This window comes from Antrostomus carolinensis, unplaced genomic scaffold, assembly GCF_000700745.2.
Source record: "Antrostomus carolinensis isolate BGI_N321 unplaced genomic scaffold, ASM70074v2 scaffold2292, whole genome shotgun sequence".
Taxonomy (NCBI): domain Eukaryota; kingdom Metazoa; phylum Chordata; class Aves; order Caprimulgiformes; family Caprimulgidae; genus Antrostomus; species Antrostomus carolinensis.
In genome coordinates this window covers 28,353-45,696 of record NW_010298733.1, presented here as the reverse complement: position 1 = coordinate 45,696, position 17,344 = coordinate 28,353, and the positions used below count along the sequence as shown (strand labels likewise).

General features: G+C 38.4%; 1 protein-coding gene across 1 annotated transcript in view; it reads left to right on the top strand.

Annotated features, from left to right (window-relative positions):
• Window positions 1–278: 278 nt before the first annotated feature.
• Window positions 279–17,344, top strand: part of SLC9A8 (solute carrier family 9 member A8) — a gene marked incomplete at its 5' end in the record, with an annotated part of 25,100 nt that continues 8,034 nt past the window's right edge. Inside the window, 8 exons of the mRNA XM_010162522.2 lie at window positions 279–457; window positions 3,081–3,161; window positions 8,046–8,104; window positions 11,188–11,271; window positions 12,227–12,328; window positions 13,028–13,062; window positions 14,138–14,281; window positions 15,565–15,703. Of these exons, the coding sequence (XP_010160824.2) occupies window positions 279–457; window positions 3,081–3,161; window positions 8,046–8,104; window positions 11,188–11,271; window positions 12,227–12,328; window positions 13,028–13,062; window positions 14,138–14,281; window positions 15,565–15,703 (823 nt within the window). The remainder of the gene's footprint in view (window positions 458–3,080; window positions 3,162–8,045; window positions 8,105–11,187; window positions 11,272–12,226; window positions 12,329–13,027; window positions 13,063–14,137; window positions 14,282–15,564; window positions 15,704–17,344) is intronic.

The window sequence follows — 17,344 nt, the reverse complement described above, 5'->3', positions numbered from 1 at the left end:
CCCGGCCCGCCGAGGGGCTGTGCCCGCTCCTGTGCTGAGGGCTGCAGCACGGGCCCCGGGGGGGATCCGGGAGCGCCCTGCCCAGGGGAGGGGAGGCCGAGGCCGGCTGTGCGCGGCCCTGCGCTGCCGTTGGCCTGACACGGCGGTCGGCGGGCTCGGCCATCCGCTCTGTCAGGTGTTCACCTGCGTCCCAAGATGCAGTACAGAGTATTTGGTGTCTTAAATCTTTATCGTGCAGCTCCCATCCCGTATAATCACATAGTATATTATCCTGACAGGTCTGCAAATGCCACCCATGAAGTCATCAATGTCACCCTGCACACTACGCTGGCTGCTACTACCAAATTTGTGGTACCTACACCTGCCAAACCCATCCTTCCAGTTCAGACTGGAGTCGAAGCACAGCAAGAGGAGCAATCTAGTGGCATGACGATTTTTTTTAGTCTTCTTGTTTTAGGTGAATGATGAACTGAAAGTCTTTTAATCTCTGTTAATCGTACTCTGTGTCTGAGGACATAGGGCAGCTTTCAAAATCATAGCACCTTATTTCTCCTCTGGTTTCCTGTCTATGAAGTGGAATGTTACAGAGGCACAGGGATTTAGACAGTTGGGTATATAAGTGCCTGAACTTCCCAAACCTGTGGAGAGCTGGGGACCATTGCAGACCTTTTCACCATGCTCTCAAAAGTGCAAACAACATGTTTAATTGTTTTTGCCTTCTTTACCAAGCACGTGGCATGTGTTCATGTGTGAAAAAAACACACTGTCAGAATACTCCGTGGTGCCTGCAGCTGCCTTTGAGGACCATGTACTAGATAGTTGTCAATTTAATCACTTCTGGGCAGCTCTCAGGTGTTTTGTTGCATAAGCCAGTAGAAGGCAGTCAGATTTACATGCACAAGTACTAAAGTTCAGTATCTATTCTTCTGGCTCTTCTTACTTTCTTACATCCCTACAAGAGTGTGATGATAATAACACGCAGTTGCCATAATTATATCAACATTGTACATATATAGGCATTTTGAATGACAGATGCATGCTCAGCTTTTCTATAAGTCTGGGCTGTTATCTTTCTTTAATAGAATATTGTTCTCTCTCACCATCTGCTTAGAGCAATGCTGTAGTCAAAACTGTAACAATAACAAAACTTCCATGGAGGGTTGAGGCTCTGTTTTCCTCAGGCTACACTGAGAGACTTTTTTTTGTGACAGATGGGTCACCTACTCTTCTAAGTGGTTATTCTTTCCAGTAGCAAATGGAGAAGATAAGAGGAATGGAGCTGACAGCAGTGCAGGAACTTCTGCAAATCATTTGGGTTTAAAAAAAAAAAAAGTCTCCTATAAATAACTGTTATAAAGTACAGCAAAAAGTAGAAGGCTTCTGCTTATTTCTAAAGTATCTGTTTGTCTTCCAAGGGGGTTAATGTTTTCTCAGAGGTCAATGATATTAGAATTTGAACAAAAACAAAAGACCAAAGCAAAATGCCCTAGATCAGAAGACTTCTAAGATTAAAATAAAAATTCTGAATATGTGTGTCTTGTGGATTTTAAAAGAGCCATTCATGGTAAAATTATATTCCTGGGACTTAAAAACAGAGCTATGATTTTTTTGGCTATGTTCTAGTCTATTTATGCCAGTCTGATAACTTAATGGATCTTAAAAGCATCACCCTCAGGACAAGGGAGTTCCCTGAACAAAGTAAAGCCAGTAGAAAAACGTATTGTTCATAGTTACTCCCATTAATAATCTGATTTAGGAGTGTAGGAAGGGTGAAAGTGAATGCCTATACCTTGCTCTTACATCTGGGTGTTGTGAGCTGTAAAATGGCCTTTGCAATGCTCTAAACTGAAGCAGACCCAGAAGCAGATCTGTTCTGAGCTGTGTTGTGGCAAAGCCAAGCCTCAAATTTAAAGTGCCTGAAGTAGCATGAGTTAGTCTCTGACCCCACAGTTCTGTGGCCTGTTTGTCTGTTCAAACATCATTTCACTTTCAAAATCCTACCTCTATTCTGCCACGTTGATGTGATCCATGAGTTCCCTTCCGTTATGTTCTGTCCTTGTCCTGGGCTGTTCCTTAAGGGGACACTCAAATGCTCTTTGAGCCTGTCCAGAGGCTTTTCCAGCCTCTTGCCTGATTGTTACACTCCTGATACCTGCAAGTGCCTGGAGCAGATGATACACTGCCTGATACAAATTGAGCAGTCTTACACAAGGAATGGGCAACCAACAGCTAAAGAATATACCAGGCTGCTGTAATATTTATGGTGGTGGGAGTTACTTCTTAGGCAGTGGTCACAGTGCCCCACTGAACGGCAGTTACAGACTATGGAGCCAGACTGAGGTGCACAAAAGAACAAGAAGCACCAGTCACAGCTTGCAACAAGGGATATATGGATTGGAGAGAAGAAGATTCTTCACCATGAGACTTAAGCACAGGAACTGGGGTTGAGAAAGGTTGTGACCTCTTTATCTTCAGAGATTTTCAAACTTGACTGGACAAGACCCTGGGCAACCCTCTTTAATCCTGAAGTTAGTCCTGCTTTGAGCAGCAAGTTGGACTAAATGACCTCGAGAGATTCTTTTCAATGTAGTTTTTCTCATTCTGTGATTATCCATTTGGGTAAAGCCCATCTGCTCAGAGGGACTTGGATGTGAAAGTGTGTAGCTTTGAAATTTTTGATGAGGCCATGCGTACCCGTATGTTTTATTTTTAAAATAGTAAATATTTAGCAAAAACTTTATTAGAACGGCATATTCTATATAACTGACATTTTTTACAGCTGCTGCTCAGTGAAGGTTTTCTTGTAAACTGAATCAAGCTCTAAAAGTAGTAATACTGGTATTTTTAGAAGATAATTTTAAGTCCTAAAATTTGCCTTAGTTATTTTCTGTCATTTGTAGATCCATTTATGTACTTTAGTGAGGATTAGATTTGAACTAAAATTTGGTTCCTCACATTAGTGGATTTCTACTAAATCCTTAGGAGAAGATTTGCTGCATTTATTTTAGAAATACTTCTTAAAAGTATATTTTATTGTCTTGTAACACTTCTGAATCTACTTTTTTTTTTTCCCTTCACAGCTATCTGCATCATATTGGTGCATTTACTGATAAAATACCGACTGCATTTTTTACCAGAAAGTGTGGCTGTTGTTTCTTTAGGTACGTAACCATGACATCTTTATATTAAATTTGTGGTAATTCAGAGACTGTCAGTAACCTGTACTTGAAATAATGCTCTGTTGTGTGTTAACCGTGCAGCAAACTGGATGCAGTGAAGAAAACAAACAATTCATAGAATTAAATAATTAAATTAATGGAAGAAATCAAGAAATGAGCATATGTGCAGAGACTGGCCCAGTAAAGTGACGCACATAGGGACTACAGGGATGTCACCACCTATGTCCTTTGGCAGCTTCCCCTATTTTTGCATATGCACTATAGGACAAAGTACTGCAGCAGGCCCTGGCAGCAAGACTCTGGCCTTCCCTTTGAAGTGGTACATGTGTTTGTACTAATTATGGTAGAATTATGTCTGTCTGTGTGATTTTACTCTAGCTGGGCACTGTAATTTTATTCTGAAACCTTGCCTGGACTGCCGAGTACTAACTATCCACATAGTACCATGACAAGAGCCCTTCCTGTGACCTGAGCTATAGGAATGCCACCCTCAATGAAGGTCAAGGGCTTACTGAATTTGCATTAAATCTGGAGTATTTCTAAGCCTGTAGTTTTATCTTAGAGTACCTTCATTTATTTATACTGTTGCTCCTGATTTATAAATGTGTAAATGAGGAGGAAATCAGGCCAAATACACTCATTATTTTCTCTACATACTGTGTAACATAACGTTTAAAGAGCCTGGTCTAACTAATCCCAGCAACAGTTTTCCAGCTGTCTCTGTAACTTGTTGGCAAAAATCTGTGATATTTTTGCTTCTGCTACTAGTGATGCTTTCACTGACAGCTGATCTAAAAATACAACAAAAAGAGGAAGATGCTTAGCTATAATCCTGATGCAGCGTGGAGGAGTGTAATACGTGTTAAGCAGGTGGATTTTTTACTTTCTCCTGGGCTTTGCTGGTACCTTCTTCTCTCATATTTCTTAACTATATTTTCACACCATTTCTCAATGGGAGAAATTAAGCTTTCTGGTGCTTGACACTACCTTATGCTTTCTGGAAAGCAGGGATCTTCTTGCATCTTGGGTGTTAGATTGAGAGAACCTTAGAGCTGTTACTTAGCAGAAAGAAAAACATAGTGTTGACTCCCTGAATTTTTAGGTAACTCTCTTTGGTGCAGACCACATCACTTTACTACCATAGTAGAAGGTACTGAAGCTTAAAGAAACATTCACTTGCAAGGCCTTATCCGAGTTTGAGTATTTCTCTGCAGCTGAAAAACAAATAGACCTGTAAGAAACCTGTTGTAGTGCTGGTATGGATTTCCTGGGTATTGCAGGAACACCTCATCTTTATAGGAGCAGCATCCATCAGGCTTTTGTGTGTTTGTGCTCCTGTCTGCCATGGTTTGACAGAGGATCAGAGCTGCTGGAGATCATCCTGACTTACTGTCATCCCCATAGAAACCACGCAGGGTTTGATTCTCTATTGACACATTTCTCTTTCCTTCCCTTCTTACATTATTGCTGTGGACAAGTGAGATGTCTTGTGTAGTACATCTTCCAGTCTCTTGAAAGGTTCCAAAAGGAGGTTACTGTCCCTTCAGTGTCCTTCCTTTGCATACACAAAAATCCAGGTGAAAAGTGTTAATTTGGCTCCTAATCAGGTTAGTTACCATTGTTATTAAATAGCTAATCTAAATCTAAGCATAATCCTCAATTTTAAATGCAGTAATATATTGACTGCTCTTGCTGGCATCATTTTAGATTTTCTTTACTATCATTCCTTATATTCTGACCCAAGCCAACTACTGGGCAGTGCTGAGCTGAGGTCTTAGGCAAGCTTGTGTCACTGCTCCTGCTGGGCTTTGCAAAGAGCAGCAGAGGCACAGACATTCTTTTCTTTCTGTTTCTTGTTCTTGGCATCTCAACATCAGGACAAGGATTTTAGCTGTACTGGTATGTTCTGTTCTCCTTTCAGCCCCAGGAAAAGCTTGTTCATGAAACTGGTCAGTTTTCATGCTGGTGCTGTCACTGCCACTCCTGGTGGGTGAGAAGGAGCAGCATTGCATCTCTTGTATTTTCACAAAGAGGGCATAAAGGAAACTTTCACAGTGAACCACAGCGTAGCTGTAAGTCTATCTGTCTCCCAAATGAGATGAGATGATATGATATCAACAAATGCAATTCCAGTAAGTCAAGAGAATGTTATACCCAGTAGCAACCGAGCTAACAGATGTACAGTGTCACTTAAGCCTTATTTATTTAGTTTATTGACTCAGTCATATTTAAACTACTGTCAGCTCTGTTGACAGGAGGCGGCATCTGTATAATCATTGGAATTGCCAGCTAATTGCTGATCAGTGAACCTCTGTTACTGGTAATGATCTACACAGCTGCAAGAGCACAGCTTGAGTTTCAAGTATCCAGTTTTGCTCGCAGTGCCAGAAGTGAGGTGTGTCCTATTTTGACTTGTAAATTAACCAAATGTTCTCAGGCAGTTATTGAAGGTTAATAAAAATGGCAGCAGAGACGATAAGTATGATTTTCACGACTTTTTTTTCCTCCCATTGTTTAAGCTGCTCAGAATCTTCTGTTTTACAGTTTCTAAGGCATGTTACTCTCCTGGTGGACAGGGTGCAACTGCATTCTCTAAGGCTGGATTTTGATCTTTGTCTTTAAAAGTTACTGGAATTTTGTTGATAAAAATAGTTCCCACAAAAGTTTTTCTCTTTGATTTGTTACTGAGTTTTAACTTGTTCTCAGGAAAAATAAAGGTTGGTTGTAATAATAAAATTCCTCCAACATTTTTAAAAGAATGAGCCTTAGATTAATTCATGGAGACTTAGGTTTGCACTTAGCCCCTTGACAAAACTGATCTGCCTGATTTAATAGGTACAACCAACTGAACAAAAACTGTGTGCAATTAACCTGGTAATAAAAGAGTAGTCGTTTGTGAAAATGTGTGGGACAGGTTTTGAAATACAGCATCAAAGTTTGATTCTGCAGCTATTAACTGTTCTTGGTGATGCATTATTTTGTGCAGCTCTTTCATGACTTTGCTTAGCATCATCTTAGTTGAGTAGTACTTTTTGGTGTAACGTGCAGCTAGAAGTAACTTGTGCTGTATAAAGGTGTAAGTTGTGTGATACAGGCTCATCCTTTTCCCTTAACCTCTGCTGTTGCCTTACATTTCTGTTGTTCATTTAGCTTTTGGTATCATGAAAGGACCTCGTCTGTGCGTGACACTGTTGTTAGGGTTAGCTTGTGATTAGCTGTTCCTCTAAAAAAGAGACTGAGGCTAGCCTTCTACTTAAGCCTCTTGAGCTCATAGGGTAGGGATGCTCAGCTTGTAGCCCACAGGCCATGGTTGGCCTCACAGGGGTCCAATTTCTCAGTCACACTGGAGCCCTGTGTGGAACTTCAGAGAGCTATCAACACTAATTCATAAACTACTGAAAGTTTGTTCAGGAAGTACACTTCCTGATGTCTGTGCCTTCAGATGCACAGGCTTTGGTTGCTGTGGTTTGTTTGTTCCCCACATGAATTTCTCATTAAGTGATACAAGTACTGCCTGTACCAGTTGAAGGCAAGATTGCTGCTCTGCAAAAATTAGAAATGTTCTAGTCCTTGGCTTCTGACACAGCTTCCATCCCAGAATGGAAAGCCTGACTGTTAGAACTGAGACCTGTGTTTATTTGGCATGTGAGTGGCTGTATCTGCATTCCGTCCTCCCTCAAAGAACACCAGACCTTTGATGTTCCTTCCTTAATGTTTTGCTCTTCCTTTCCCAATAAACCATTTAATGGAACAATTATTTCTATCCTCTGGGATTAATGCCTTCACATATTTTTGTATGAAAGAAGGCTTAAGCCTCATGGCTTTGTGTGTATGACACATCCATCAGGAGTAATCCATGTGATGCTGTTTGTAAGACTCTTTTGATAGCTACAGCATGAGATAATAAAAACACACCAGTTACAGGAAAGCATGCTTTAAGCTTCTCAGCCACTTCTTACCTTTCATTCAGTGTATTTCACTTCTTCATGGCAGTGTTTGACTCTGAAGTCTCCATTCTGTAAATAACAGAACACAACTATGCAGAAACACTGATCTGGAATCTAACTAAAGACAAATTCCTCATAACTCCTTGAAAGCAATTAATGACAGTTCATAAATTCTCTTCATGACTTCCAGAAGAAATCTGGTTAGTTTGAAGTTTTCTGTCTTATCTGTCTGAAGATTTACAGGAGGAAAGAGCACGATAACCTTTAACCATTGAGTTTGCAGCACCCTTGATTACATTCTTTTATACTCAAATTAGTGTTTCTATATGACTTAAAAGATGTGTAATTCATTTGAGAAATAGTTCTGACAGTGCCTCCACCCTGATGAGAATTTGTTGCCCACATCATGGCCAGTAAGTGCTGTGATTTCATTGAGACAAAATTCACTTCTGTGAAGACTGATTTCACTTCAGCTGTGTTAACACTGCAAATAGCATTGAAGTGACACGAAGGTTTAGTGCTATCACAGAGATATCTAACTCAGAACTTCCTGATTCTTTAGCAAGAAAGGTGGAATTTTGTTTGAATGCAGCTTAGATGGGAAGTGTTTTTGAGCAGTTAAACCTGTTACCTTTATGAACCAATGAACACAGCACTCTCCGTATGCGTGTTCAGTATTTGGGTATCCCAAGTGATAATCTTCTGTGCAGGGAAGCGATGTGATTACGTAGCACATTGGAAACTGTCCTATATCAGACCCAAAACCACTTTGTGTTTTTGTGATTTAGGAATGAAAGACTCGCTGCTTTGTGTTTCGCTTTGTTTTCACTTCTAAAACTTTGTTGACTGAGAGTCAATAAGCAGTTAATAGAAACAGTGATGTGTGAATATTTAAGAATGTTCTCTCTTTCTTTCCTAGGTATCCTTATGGGAGCTTTTATAAAAATCATAGAGGCTCAAAAGCTGGCCAACTGGAAGGTATATTTGAAACAATTGATTTTTAATTGTAGCACAATCCTGAAATGTTTAAAATAAGACTGTTTGTAGTATTCGTTTCTTTAGCTGTAACTTCCAAAAACTTCGGTACATTATACTTGATGCCAAAGTTTGGGGTTTTTTTTAATAATAATACAGCCAATTTGAGGTCCTGATCCTGTTTTCTGCTGAACATTTTCTACACAGTAATTTTTCCCCGCATAATCCTTTTTATGGTACCAAATCTGTTCCTACTAGATAAATGGCAGAAGAAGGTACTGGGCATCTTTGGGATCACAGTAAAAATATAGCAATTCAGTTATTTGTCTTGTGTACTTTTTGACTGTATTTAGTCCTCTTCCTCCTTTTGGAGTTAATTTTGTAGGTATTTTAATAGTAAACAATGTGTTTTGTTAGGTTGTAAATTCACATGTTTTACCTGAAGATGTTAACTTAGATTTCACAGAGGGAAAAAGGAGCACTTCTTCAGAACAGCTGTGCTAAAAGTAATGTTATTTACTTAAAACTGCAACAAAATTTCGGTGCTAGGAACAGCCACTTCACAAAGCAATCCCTTCAGCATGTGCTGTGTCTTGGGTACTCTGGTGCTTCTTGTGGAATGACGGCTGAAATCAGTGTTCCTGCAGCAGCAGCAATTTTCACACTGGCTGAGACAATGGAAACGTGATCTGAGCTTTATTTCCAAAAGAAAATACGAGCAAAGCTTCTGTGCAAAAGGTTGTCCTTGTCCTGCTGCCTGGTGTGTTTAAATTGTGATTTTTGTTTCATGGGATCAAACAGTTTATGAGCATTAGATCAGTGAACTGATTGAAATCACAATGATTTGAATCACCACTTTTAAACAGGATTTTTATTTATTAGCAAGCTGAAAATCTTGGTCTGAGTAGTGAATTTTATTCCTAGCTTTCAGCTTAGTATTTCTTGGCAGTTATTTCCCTAAAGGAAGATTTTTTTCTCTTTAGTTTAAATACATTAAAATGCATAGATTTTCAATCAGATGTAGCTTTTTAATTATATATTAGACTCCTTTTTGTCAGCTAACTACCCTAATTGTATGTACATCTATTTAAGCAATTACATAGTTCAAGAGTCATGTTGTGATAACTTCATTTTTACATATTTACTTATTAAAAACAGCGGATGATGCACTAGTTAGTGTTTTTTCATTCTTGATTTGTGCCAACTGGATTTGACTTAACGTTGAAAGTCCGTTAAACAGCCACAAAACCAGCATTTTAAAATAGCTTCTTATTCGTTAAGTAAAACTAATCTGAAGAAGATCACATATGGAGGAAGGCTTAAAGTATGCTCTGATTTGAGCCTGATTCTGTAAATGCAGGCAATATTGATCATAGCTAGTGAATTACCTAGTTTGTTCTGGTAAGTTGTTCAGACCTTGGGAGGCACTGGGGATGCTGTATCCAGTTGCTCACGTTATCAGCTGAGGTAGAGTCACAGATACCACATTATTATTTGCTTATTTCAGTTGCTTTCACCGTATTAAAGCGTAGGTTTTAACATAGGCTGTCATAATTTCAGATGTTAAGTGTTCTAATCAATAATTATTATGTACTTTATTAAATGGTTTTGAATTTACTAGGTAATTTTTGTTTACTGACGGGGAAAAAATATAGAATATTTAACTGCGGGCTGTATCTGTGTACAGAGCAAATCTGGATCACATCCCTGCCCTAATAACTTTGTAATGTAATTTCTTGCAATCATGCCTTACTGAGTCTTCAGTGGACCTTGTGCTTGCTGGTGATTCTTGCTGGCAAGCACGGCTGATAATTACAGTCCTCATGTTTTACTTTCCTGGTCTCCACTTAATGCAGCACAAATACAATCCTTCCATTTCATTATTTCTCACCTCCCTGTCCAGCTCTGCTTTCAGGGGCTTTTAAACAGTGTAATTAATCAAGTATGTGGGTTTTTTGTTCTAGAGCAGTTACTGTATTGGCAGAAGGTAGGTGGTGTTAGCCACCGACACACGGAATTGTGCACACGGAATAATGGACTAGAACATTTCAGGAGAAAGGATGAGTTTTGTTTTCTAAGTCCCCCAAATCCTTTAAGATGATTATCGCTGGTACAGACTGAAATGAGACTTTCAAGAGATGAGTACTTCTCTTTTGAAAGCTGGTGTTTTAACAGAACAGTGAATCCGTTGTTCAACCTGGATTTAAACAAGTTAATCGTTGCTTACAGAGGTGACAAGTTGTGCTGTATTCGGCACTGTGGGGAGCAGGAGGGAGCCTGGTGGGTAAGAGAGGGAGAGGCGTGTTCAGCTGTGATTAATGTGCTTTCTGTGCTGGGTCTGCCAGCAGGAAAAAACAGGGTGCCAGCTTTGGGGGTCAGGGTTAGCCAAGTGATGAGATAGGCAATGAAGAGTAAGGTCACCAAAAAATAACATCTTACTTCATGGTAGATTTCATTTGTATCATTCTGATGGTAAAAAGGAACCATCAGAATAGTACATTAAATTACAGGCATAAATTACGTTTGCCAAGAAGAATCAAGCCTTAGACTTTTAGCAGGGATATATATCTTGAGCTTGTTCGACTGCAGCTGTACTAAGATGATGATCTGATTTCTTCTTGCCAGGTGCTGAGTTTTCTAGTGCAGTTGTACGTGATCACAGTTAACCTAGATTATATTCAAAGCAGTGGCCAAGAGGCCACCATTTCTTGACAGTCCTTACAGCTTTTAAGACGGTGAGACAAAATGGGAATACTTTTTGTGGAAACAGAAGGACTTTTCCTTTGCCATAAATAGCATGTTTTCTGTGCAGTTTATTTAGAGACAGTAATTTAAAGTAAGTAATGCCTAGATTTCTATCACTGGATTTAAAAAAACCCAAAAACAATAGGAACAGCAGTCCTGGAGTAGTTTAATTTTCTTCAGTCTTTTATTTTGTGATAAGAAGGGAGAAAGAATAATGACATTTTCATTTTCCAGCATTCTTGTTTTGTTTTGTTTTTTTAAATAATTTCCCTTTTGGAAGATTGTATGTTATTTCAATAATTATTAGATCCTTGACATTGTACTTAATTTTTTTTTTACAGGAAGAAGAAATGTTTCGTCCAAATATGTTTTTTCTGCTTTTGCTTCCACCTATTATATTTGAATCTGGATATTCATTGCATAAGGTTAGCCCCTGCCAGACACTCATTTTACATGTTGAGGTTTTGTTTGGAATGCATTCTGCTTTTAGTTATCTTCATGAAGTTTAGAGTAATTGCATTAGATGCCATCATATTAATCATCAGGGAACTGAGAATGCAAAATTTAAGCCTCTTCAACCTAGAATGGCAGGAATGTAGCTTGTTAATGTTAACTGAATGTTGGCAAGGTGTTAGGTACTGTGCAGAGGTTGTTTTCCGTGGTTGGAGAGGTTTCTTGCCTCATCAGAGCTGTACAAGGGCTGATGTGAAGGAGGTAAAATGGGAAGGAGTAGGATCAGAAGTGGGAACAGTGTGATCACTCTATTGCTAAAGAAGAGGAAAATGTTTACAGGGGTTTTCAGCCTTTGCCTGGGAGCCTGTGTTCCCATGGATGTTTCTCATAGTGCTAGTCCTGGCTGAAGTGGTTCTGGTCCTCCCTGTGTGCTGCCTTTCTGCTTGAGCTGTGCTGCAGGGGAGGAAATGAGCAGTGGGCAATAGTAATACCATGAATTGGTACCAACACTGAAGATTTTTTCCTACAAAATCACAACATAAGAAGTGGACTAACCACTGGGAAGTTTACAAGCCTTTTTCACATGCCCTGTCTACAGCAGAGGGATTAATTTACAGTTCTGTCAGGTGGGGAATATGTCAAAAGTGCTGGTGAACATCCAGCTGTTCATTTGAGGATTGTTTTTTTGTTAAGGTACCAATCTGGCATCCTGTCCTGGGTATCAGAGCGATTTGCTGCTGTCCTCAAGAGAACAGGCTCTAGGCAGGTGGTGTGGATCTGTGTCCTGGGGTACCTGGAACCAAACTAACAAAGCTTTATTACTGGAAACCCAGTTGTGAATCGGAATCTAATTTAGATGCAAACCCAAACATGAGTTTTCCCTCAGATAATTTTCACTAATTTCTTTGCTTTATTATTGTGTTCCAGGGTAATTTTTTTCAGAACATTGGTTCCATCACTCTGTTTTCTGTATTTGGCACTGCAATATCAGCTTTCATTGTAGGTGGAGGAATTTATTTTCTGGGCCAGGTAAGAGTAACTGCTTTGAAACACTTAAGTTTATCTGACTTGCTCTTTGAAAGTCTATTTTTCAAGAGCAGACAAACATAGTGAAAGTGAATTTCTGGGTCTCAAAGTCCAGTTCTCAGCTTTCACAGAGGCAATGTTACATAACCCTGTCATAGATCCAGCATGCTCCATGTTAAAAGCAATTAAGACTTGAGTTGAGTTGTACTTTTTTTTACTTACTCAATCTTCCTGTCAGAAGGCTGTTCCAAAACCTGTATTCTCTTGAGCCATCTTCTAATTTCCAGTATTAAACTGACTTGTTCTTCTGTCAACATTTTTTTTTGGTTCCCTGCTTTCATGTTTCCCCATTTGATGTAGACATAGATAATTCTGTTTTCTCTCAGATTTCATTCTGGTAGGCCAAACAATCCATACTTGCCTCTTTGCCTCTCAGATTTCCATTCCTTTGAACACTTTAGTTACTCTGCTCACCCATATCTGTTCCAGTTTCATCTGGTCTTCCCTGATTTTGGGTGACCAGAATTGTAGCAGTAGATCACTGTTGGAGGGCAGTGTTAGACTGGGTAACATCACTACTGTAATTTTTTTCATGATAACAAACTTAGGATTTGATTAATAGTTTCATTTTTAAAAACAGCAGAAAAAAACAGTTGACTGTGATTTTTTTTTTTTTTTTTTATGTTTTACCTATTCTTTCAGGCTGATGTAATTTATAAACTCAACATGACAGACAGGTAAGCTCTTGGGGAAATGGTGTCGTATATGAAATGAAGTATTCCTCAGGATAACTGTATGTGGGAAATGCACTGTAGCTGGCCAGCTCTTCTGGTTATTGTTTAGAATGCTTAGATTCAACATGGTCTAGGAAACTAATAAATAGATTAAATACTTCTAAACCCTATTTATTACACCCTTATTTCCAAATAGTATTCTGTGCTAAGTGATTTTTCTAGACAGGAAAGATAACCAACCTTTAAAGTTAAAATACATAACCTTTGATTAGTTGGTATTACTAATATATATGATAAGGGCATAACTTCCTTGTCCAGATCTTCTCTTAAAAGACAGAGTGAGTTTTTCAATATCAATAATGTAGTATTTTCAAGAACTTGGGAAATTTTTTTGAAAGAGTTAATCAGTTTTGTAGGAGTACACCACCCTACCATTAAATAAAGTTAATTCCAGGTTTATTTGGGTTTTTTGTTTGTTGTATAGCCAATACAGCAGTTTTCTATTAAAATCCATGAATAAATTGGATGGCAAGCAAGAAACTTAACAAATAAAACATGCATGGACGGCAAAAATCTTCCTTACTTGGTTCCAGTGTTTGACTTTACACAGCTGAGCAGTGGCATTGCCTCTCTGTTGTCTATCTTTGGATTCCAAAGTAATGAAGTTTTAGCAGTTGCCTTTCAGTGTTCCTCTCTAGTACTCCCGAGCAGATAACACTGCGCATGTATGATACATGGTCTGGGCTGTGTCTGTAAAGTTGTTTTGCTTCCCATTCCTCTGATTTTTTTCTTATTTAGTTGGAGTAAGACATTGACACTACTGTTGAGAGCTGGGAGATAAATATTTCTCCAACATCTCTTCCAGCTGGACAATAATTCCTCTTTGGTATATGAGTAAATGAAAAAGAAGAGCTTCCCTTTTGTCACTTCCGAGTTCTTATGAATGGGAAGAGAGTGTAACTTTTCACTGTGCAGGAACTATAACACGTAACCTCTTAGTTACCAGCTGTTCATGTAAGTGTACTAGGTACATATTTTTCTTTCATCTAGTTTTCTCTTCTGTTTTGTGTTCTCACAGTTTTGCATTCGGCTCTTTAATATCAGCAGTTGACCCTGTGGCTACTATTGCCATTTTCAATGCCCTCAATGTGGATCCTGTACTTAACATGTTGGTTTTTGGAGAGAGCATTCTCAATGACGCAGTCTCTATTGTCTTGACCAAGTAAGTGCATTTGAACTACGTGTGTTTATGGATACAGAAACCACATTATTTTCTGTTAATTAGTTATTCAGATATACAGTAATTCTATTATTCCATCTCCATTTGAAACAAATAACGTATTTCTGGTGTAAAGCTGAATTTTGTATGATCCTTCTTTGAAAAGCAATCCATAACAGAAACTGCATAAGCAGAAGACAGTAAATGGATGTCTTATTACCACTACCTCAGTGCCTCATCTCATTGACCCCAGATAACTGATTGTTTTCTAAGTCCATACGTTTCCCAGCTCTCTTTCCATCTGAGGGTCCTGACAACAGAAGACCGATATGTGTCCTTTCAGGCTTGCACAGAAATATTTACCTTGCCAAATACACAGCTGTGTCTCCTGTGCAGTGGCTTATACCCAGAGTCACACTTCAATTAGAGGGGGGGATACATCAGCATCCGTTTTATATTTATGTTTGGGCTATCACAGGGAAGAGGAACATCCAATATCCTTATTCTTTACCCCTGATAATTCTTTGGGACTGAAAGAGTAAAAAAATATAGATATATCTTCATGTTATTTCTGAAGTCAATAGATGTGACTATGAATATATAGAAGGAGTAGATATACAAAGAAGGTAGTGAAGTTAGTCATTTTTCTATGAACTAATTGTTTTTAATACAGTCATGGTTCTTTTATGGAAGACCATGAAGGCTAACAGCAGTCAAAAGAAACACTAGTTAGAAACCATGTCTTTTTTGCATGGAATTCTATGAAATACATTCCTGAAATTCAAAAGATGTTTCTCCCCTTTCCTCCTAAGAGCTTTATTTTTCTTCAGTGATCTTCTTGTCTCTCATCCACACCTAAATATTTGATGAGAGGTCTTCGTGTTCATTTATTCTTCTGTGAGGATCACATGATCTTTCTCTTTTCTTTTTCATGCCCTGAGATTTTACCACTGCAAAATGTGCTTTCTTTTCCTTTTCAAAGTTTGAGAATGTTTTGTAATACTGGGTGTTATCATAGCCATTCTGGACATTCTTCAGAAGAGCAATGCTGGATTTCCAGATTTTTAACAGAATTAGGTTTCCCTTTGGGGATTAAACTAAGACTTGATTTAACATCTTTTGACATTCCTCTTGTTACGTATATCACAGTAAAAGCCTCTTAAGAGTGGTAGCAACAAAGAAATTGAAGTCTTTTTTGTTGTTGTGCTCAAAAGACGTTTGGTATTTTTGGATCCAGGCTTAGAGTTTATAACAGTTTCTTTTTATTTATTTTTAATTCTATCTAGCACAGCAGAAGGTTTGACAAGAGAAAATATGTCAGATGTAAGTGGATGGCAAACCTTTCTACAGGCACTGGGATACTTTCTTAAGATGTTCTTCGGCTCTGCAGCACTTGGTACACTTACTGGTCTTATTTCTGCATTAATATCCTTTTTTAATTTTGGTCATACACATGTATAAATTGTTGAAATTCAACATTCTAATAATACTTTCCTTTCCTGTCTTCTCCAGCATTTCTTAGGGAATATTTCTTATTAGACATTATTTTGTTGGCTGAGGATTTTCTCCTGCTTATTTTGTTTTTTTATGTTAGTGTGCACGGATGTGTATTAAAAAGTTGCATCAAATTTTTATGAACATAATTAATGTCTGAAATGCTGTATAGCAGCTTATATTACGTGCATTGGAGTGCTATAAAAGATGGTAATTGTTTTATAAATTCAAACTATATTCATTCCATTTCAATACTGATCCATTTTTACATGCATATGGCTCCTTTTTTACGAGTTAGTTAAAAAGAAAAAAAAAAAGCTGCTTTTCCTCAGGGCTTTTGAGTCAGACCAGCTCATTTGTCCCTACATATCACATTCAGGCAGCTGAATACAGATACTGTTCTATTTGGATTCACTTTGAGTTCTATTTTGCCTCTTCCACTTCCTTGAATTGGTTGCTGAACAACCCAGAAGCTTCTCTGCTGAGATAAGGAAGGATGTTTGCTGTAAGTCAGGCACCTGGGTTACTTTTCAGAACTTGTTTAATGTTAGCACTGACTTCACTGGAGGTGATCTTTTGTGCTAGGCTTGTGCAACAGTTACTCAGGTCATCTGGGACTTACTGTTACGCACTTTGTAAATAACAAGAACAAAGTGTTGGATTAAATATAGACATATTTCCTCTCTTAATGCATTAGTCTGATTGAACTTTTAAATTATTCCATACGTCACAACAAAATGAAGAGATGTTCAACCCTTCTTTCACTGACACCTAAATGATATTAAGACAAAGAGAAAAGCAGCTTATTGGCCCTATTACAGGTATTTGTGTCTCCAAGTACTGGATTTACCCTAAGCACTTAAAATTTCAATGCAGCAAAGGACATCTCTTACTAGTTGCCAGCAGATAGGGAAGTGGTTGAGTCACCGGCTCTGGAGGTATTTGAAAGACGTGTAGATGTGGTGCTCAGAGATAGGGTTTAGTAGTGGACTTGGCAGTGTTTGATTTATGTTTGGACTCATTGATCTTTGGTCTTTTCCAACCAAAATGATTCTATGATTCTATTCTATAAATATAGTTGGAGGTTGTTGCTGGTTCATGACCCAGGAGGAACATCAACTTCCATGTCACAGGCATCTAATCCTGTGAATTTTAACAAAGATGATAGGTGGAGTATTTTAAGCATTAAGGCAAGGTTGTGATCGAAGGAATATTGCTCACTGTTTAATATTACTGCAGATCTGTCCTGTCCATCTGAAAGTAACTAGAAGTCTAGTGACTGAACAGAGGAGATTGCTTGCATGCTTAGTATGGCAAATAACAATGTCTGAGGCAAGATCTACTTGTACTTGGCAGCTGTGCAAAGCATAGCTTACGGCCCTTGACAAATGTCCAAGTTTATGACTACAAATATAAATTAAGTTTTAAATATCCTGAGTATCAAAAGGATATTAGTTTTGTTAAGACATAAATGGAGAGCTATTTTACTTCTAATGTGCTGTTTCATAGCTCTCTGCTATTTTTAAAAAAAAGCCTTTACTATTTAATGATTCTCTGTGGATTTTTTGCAAT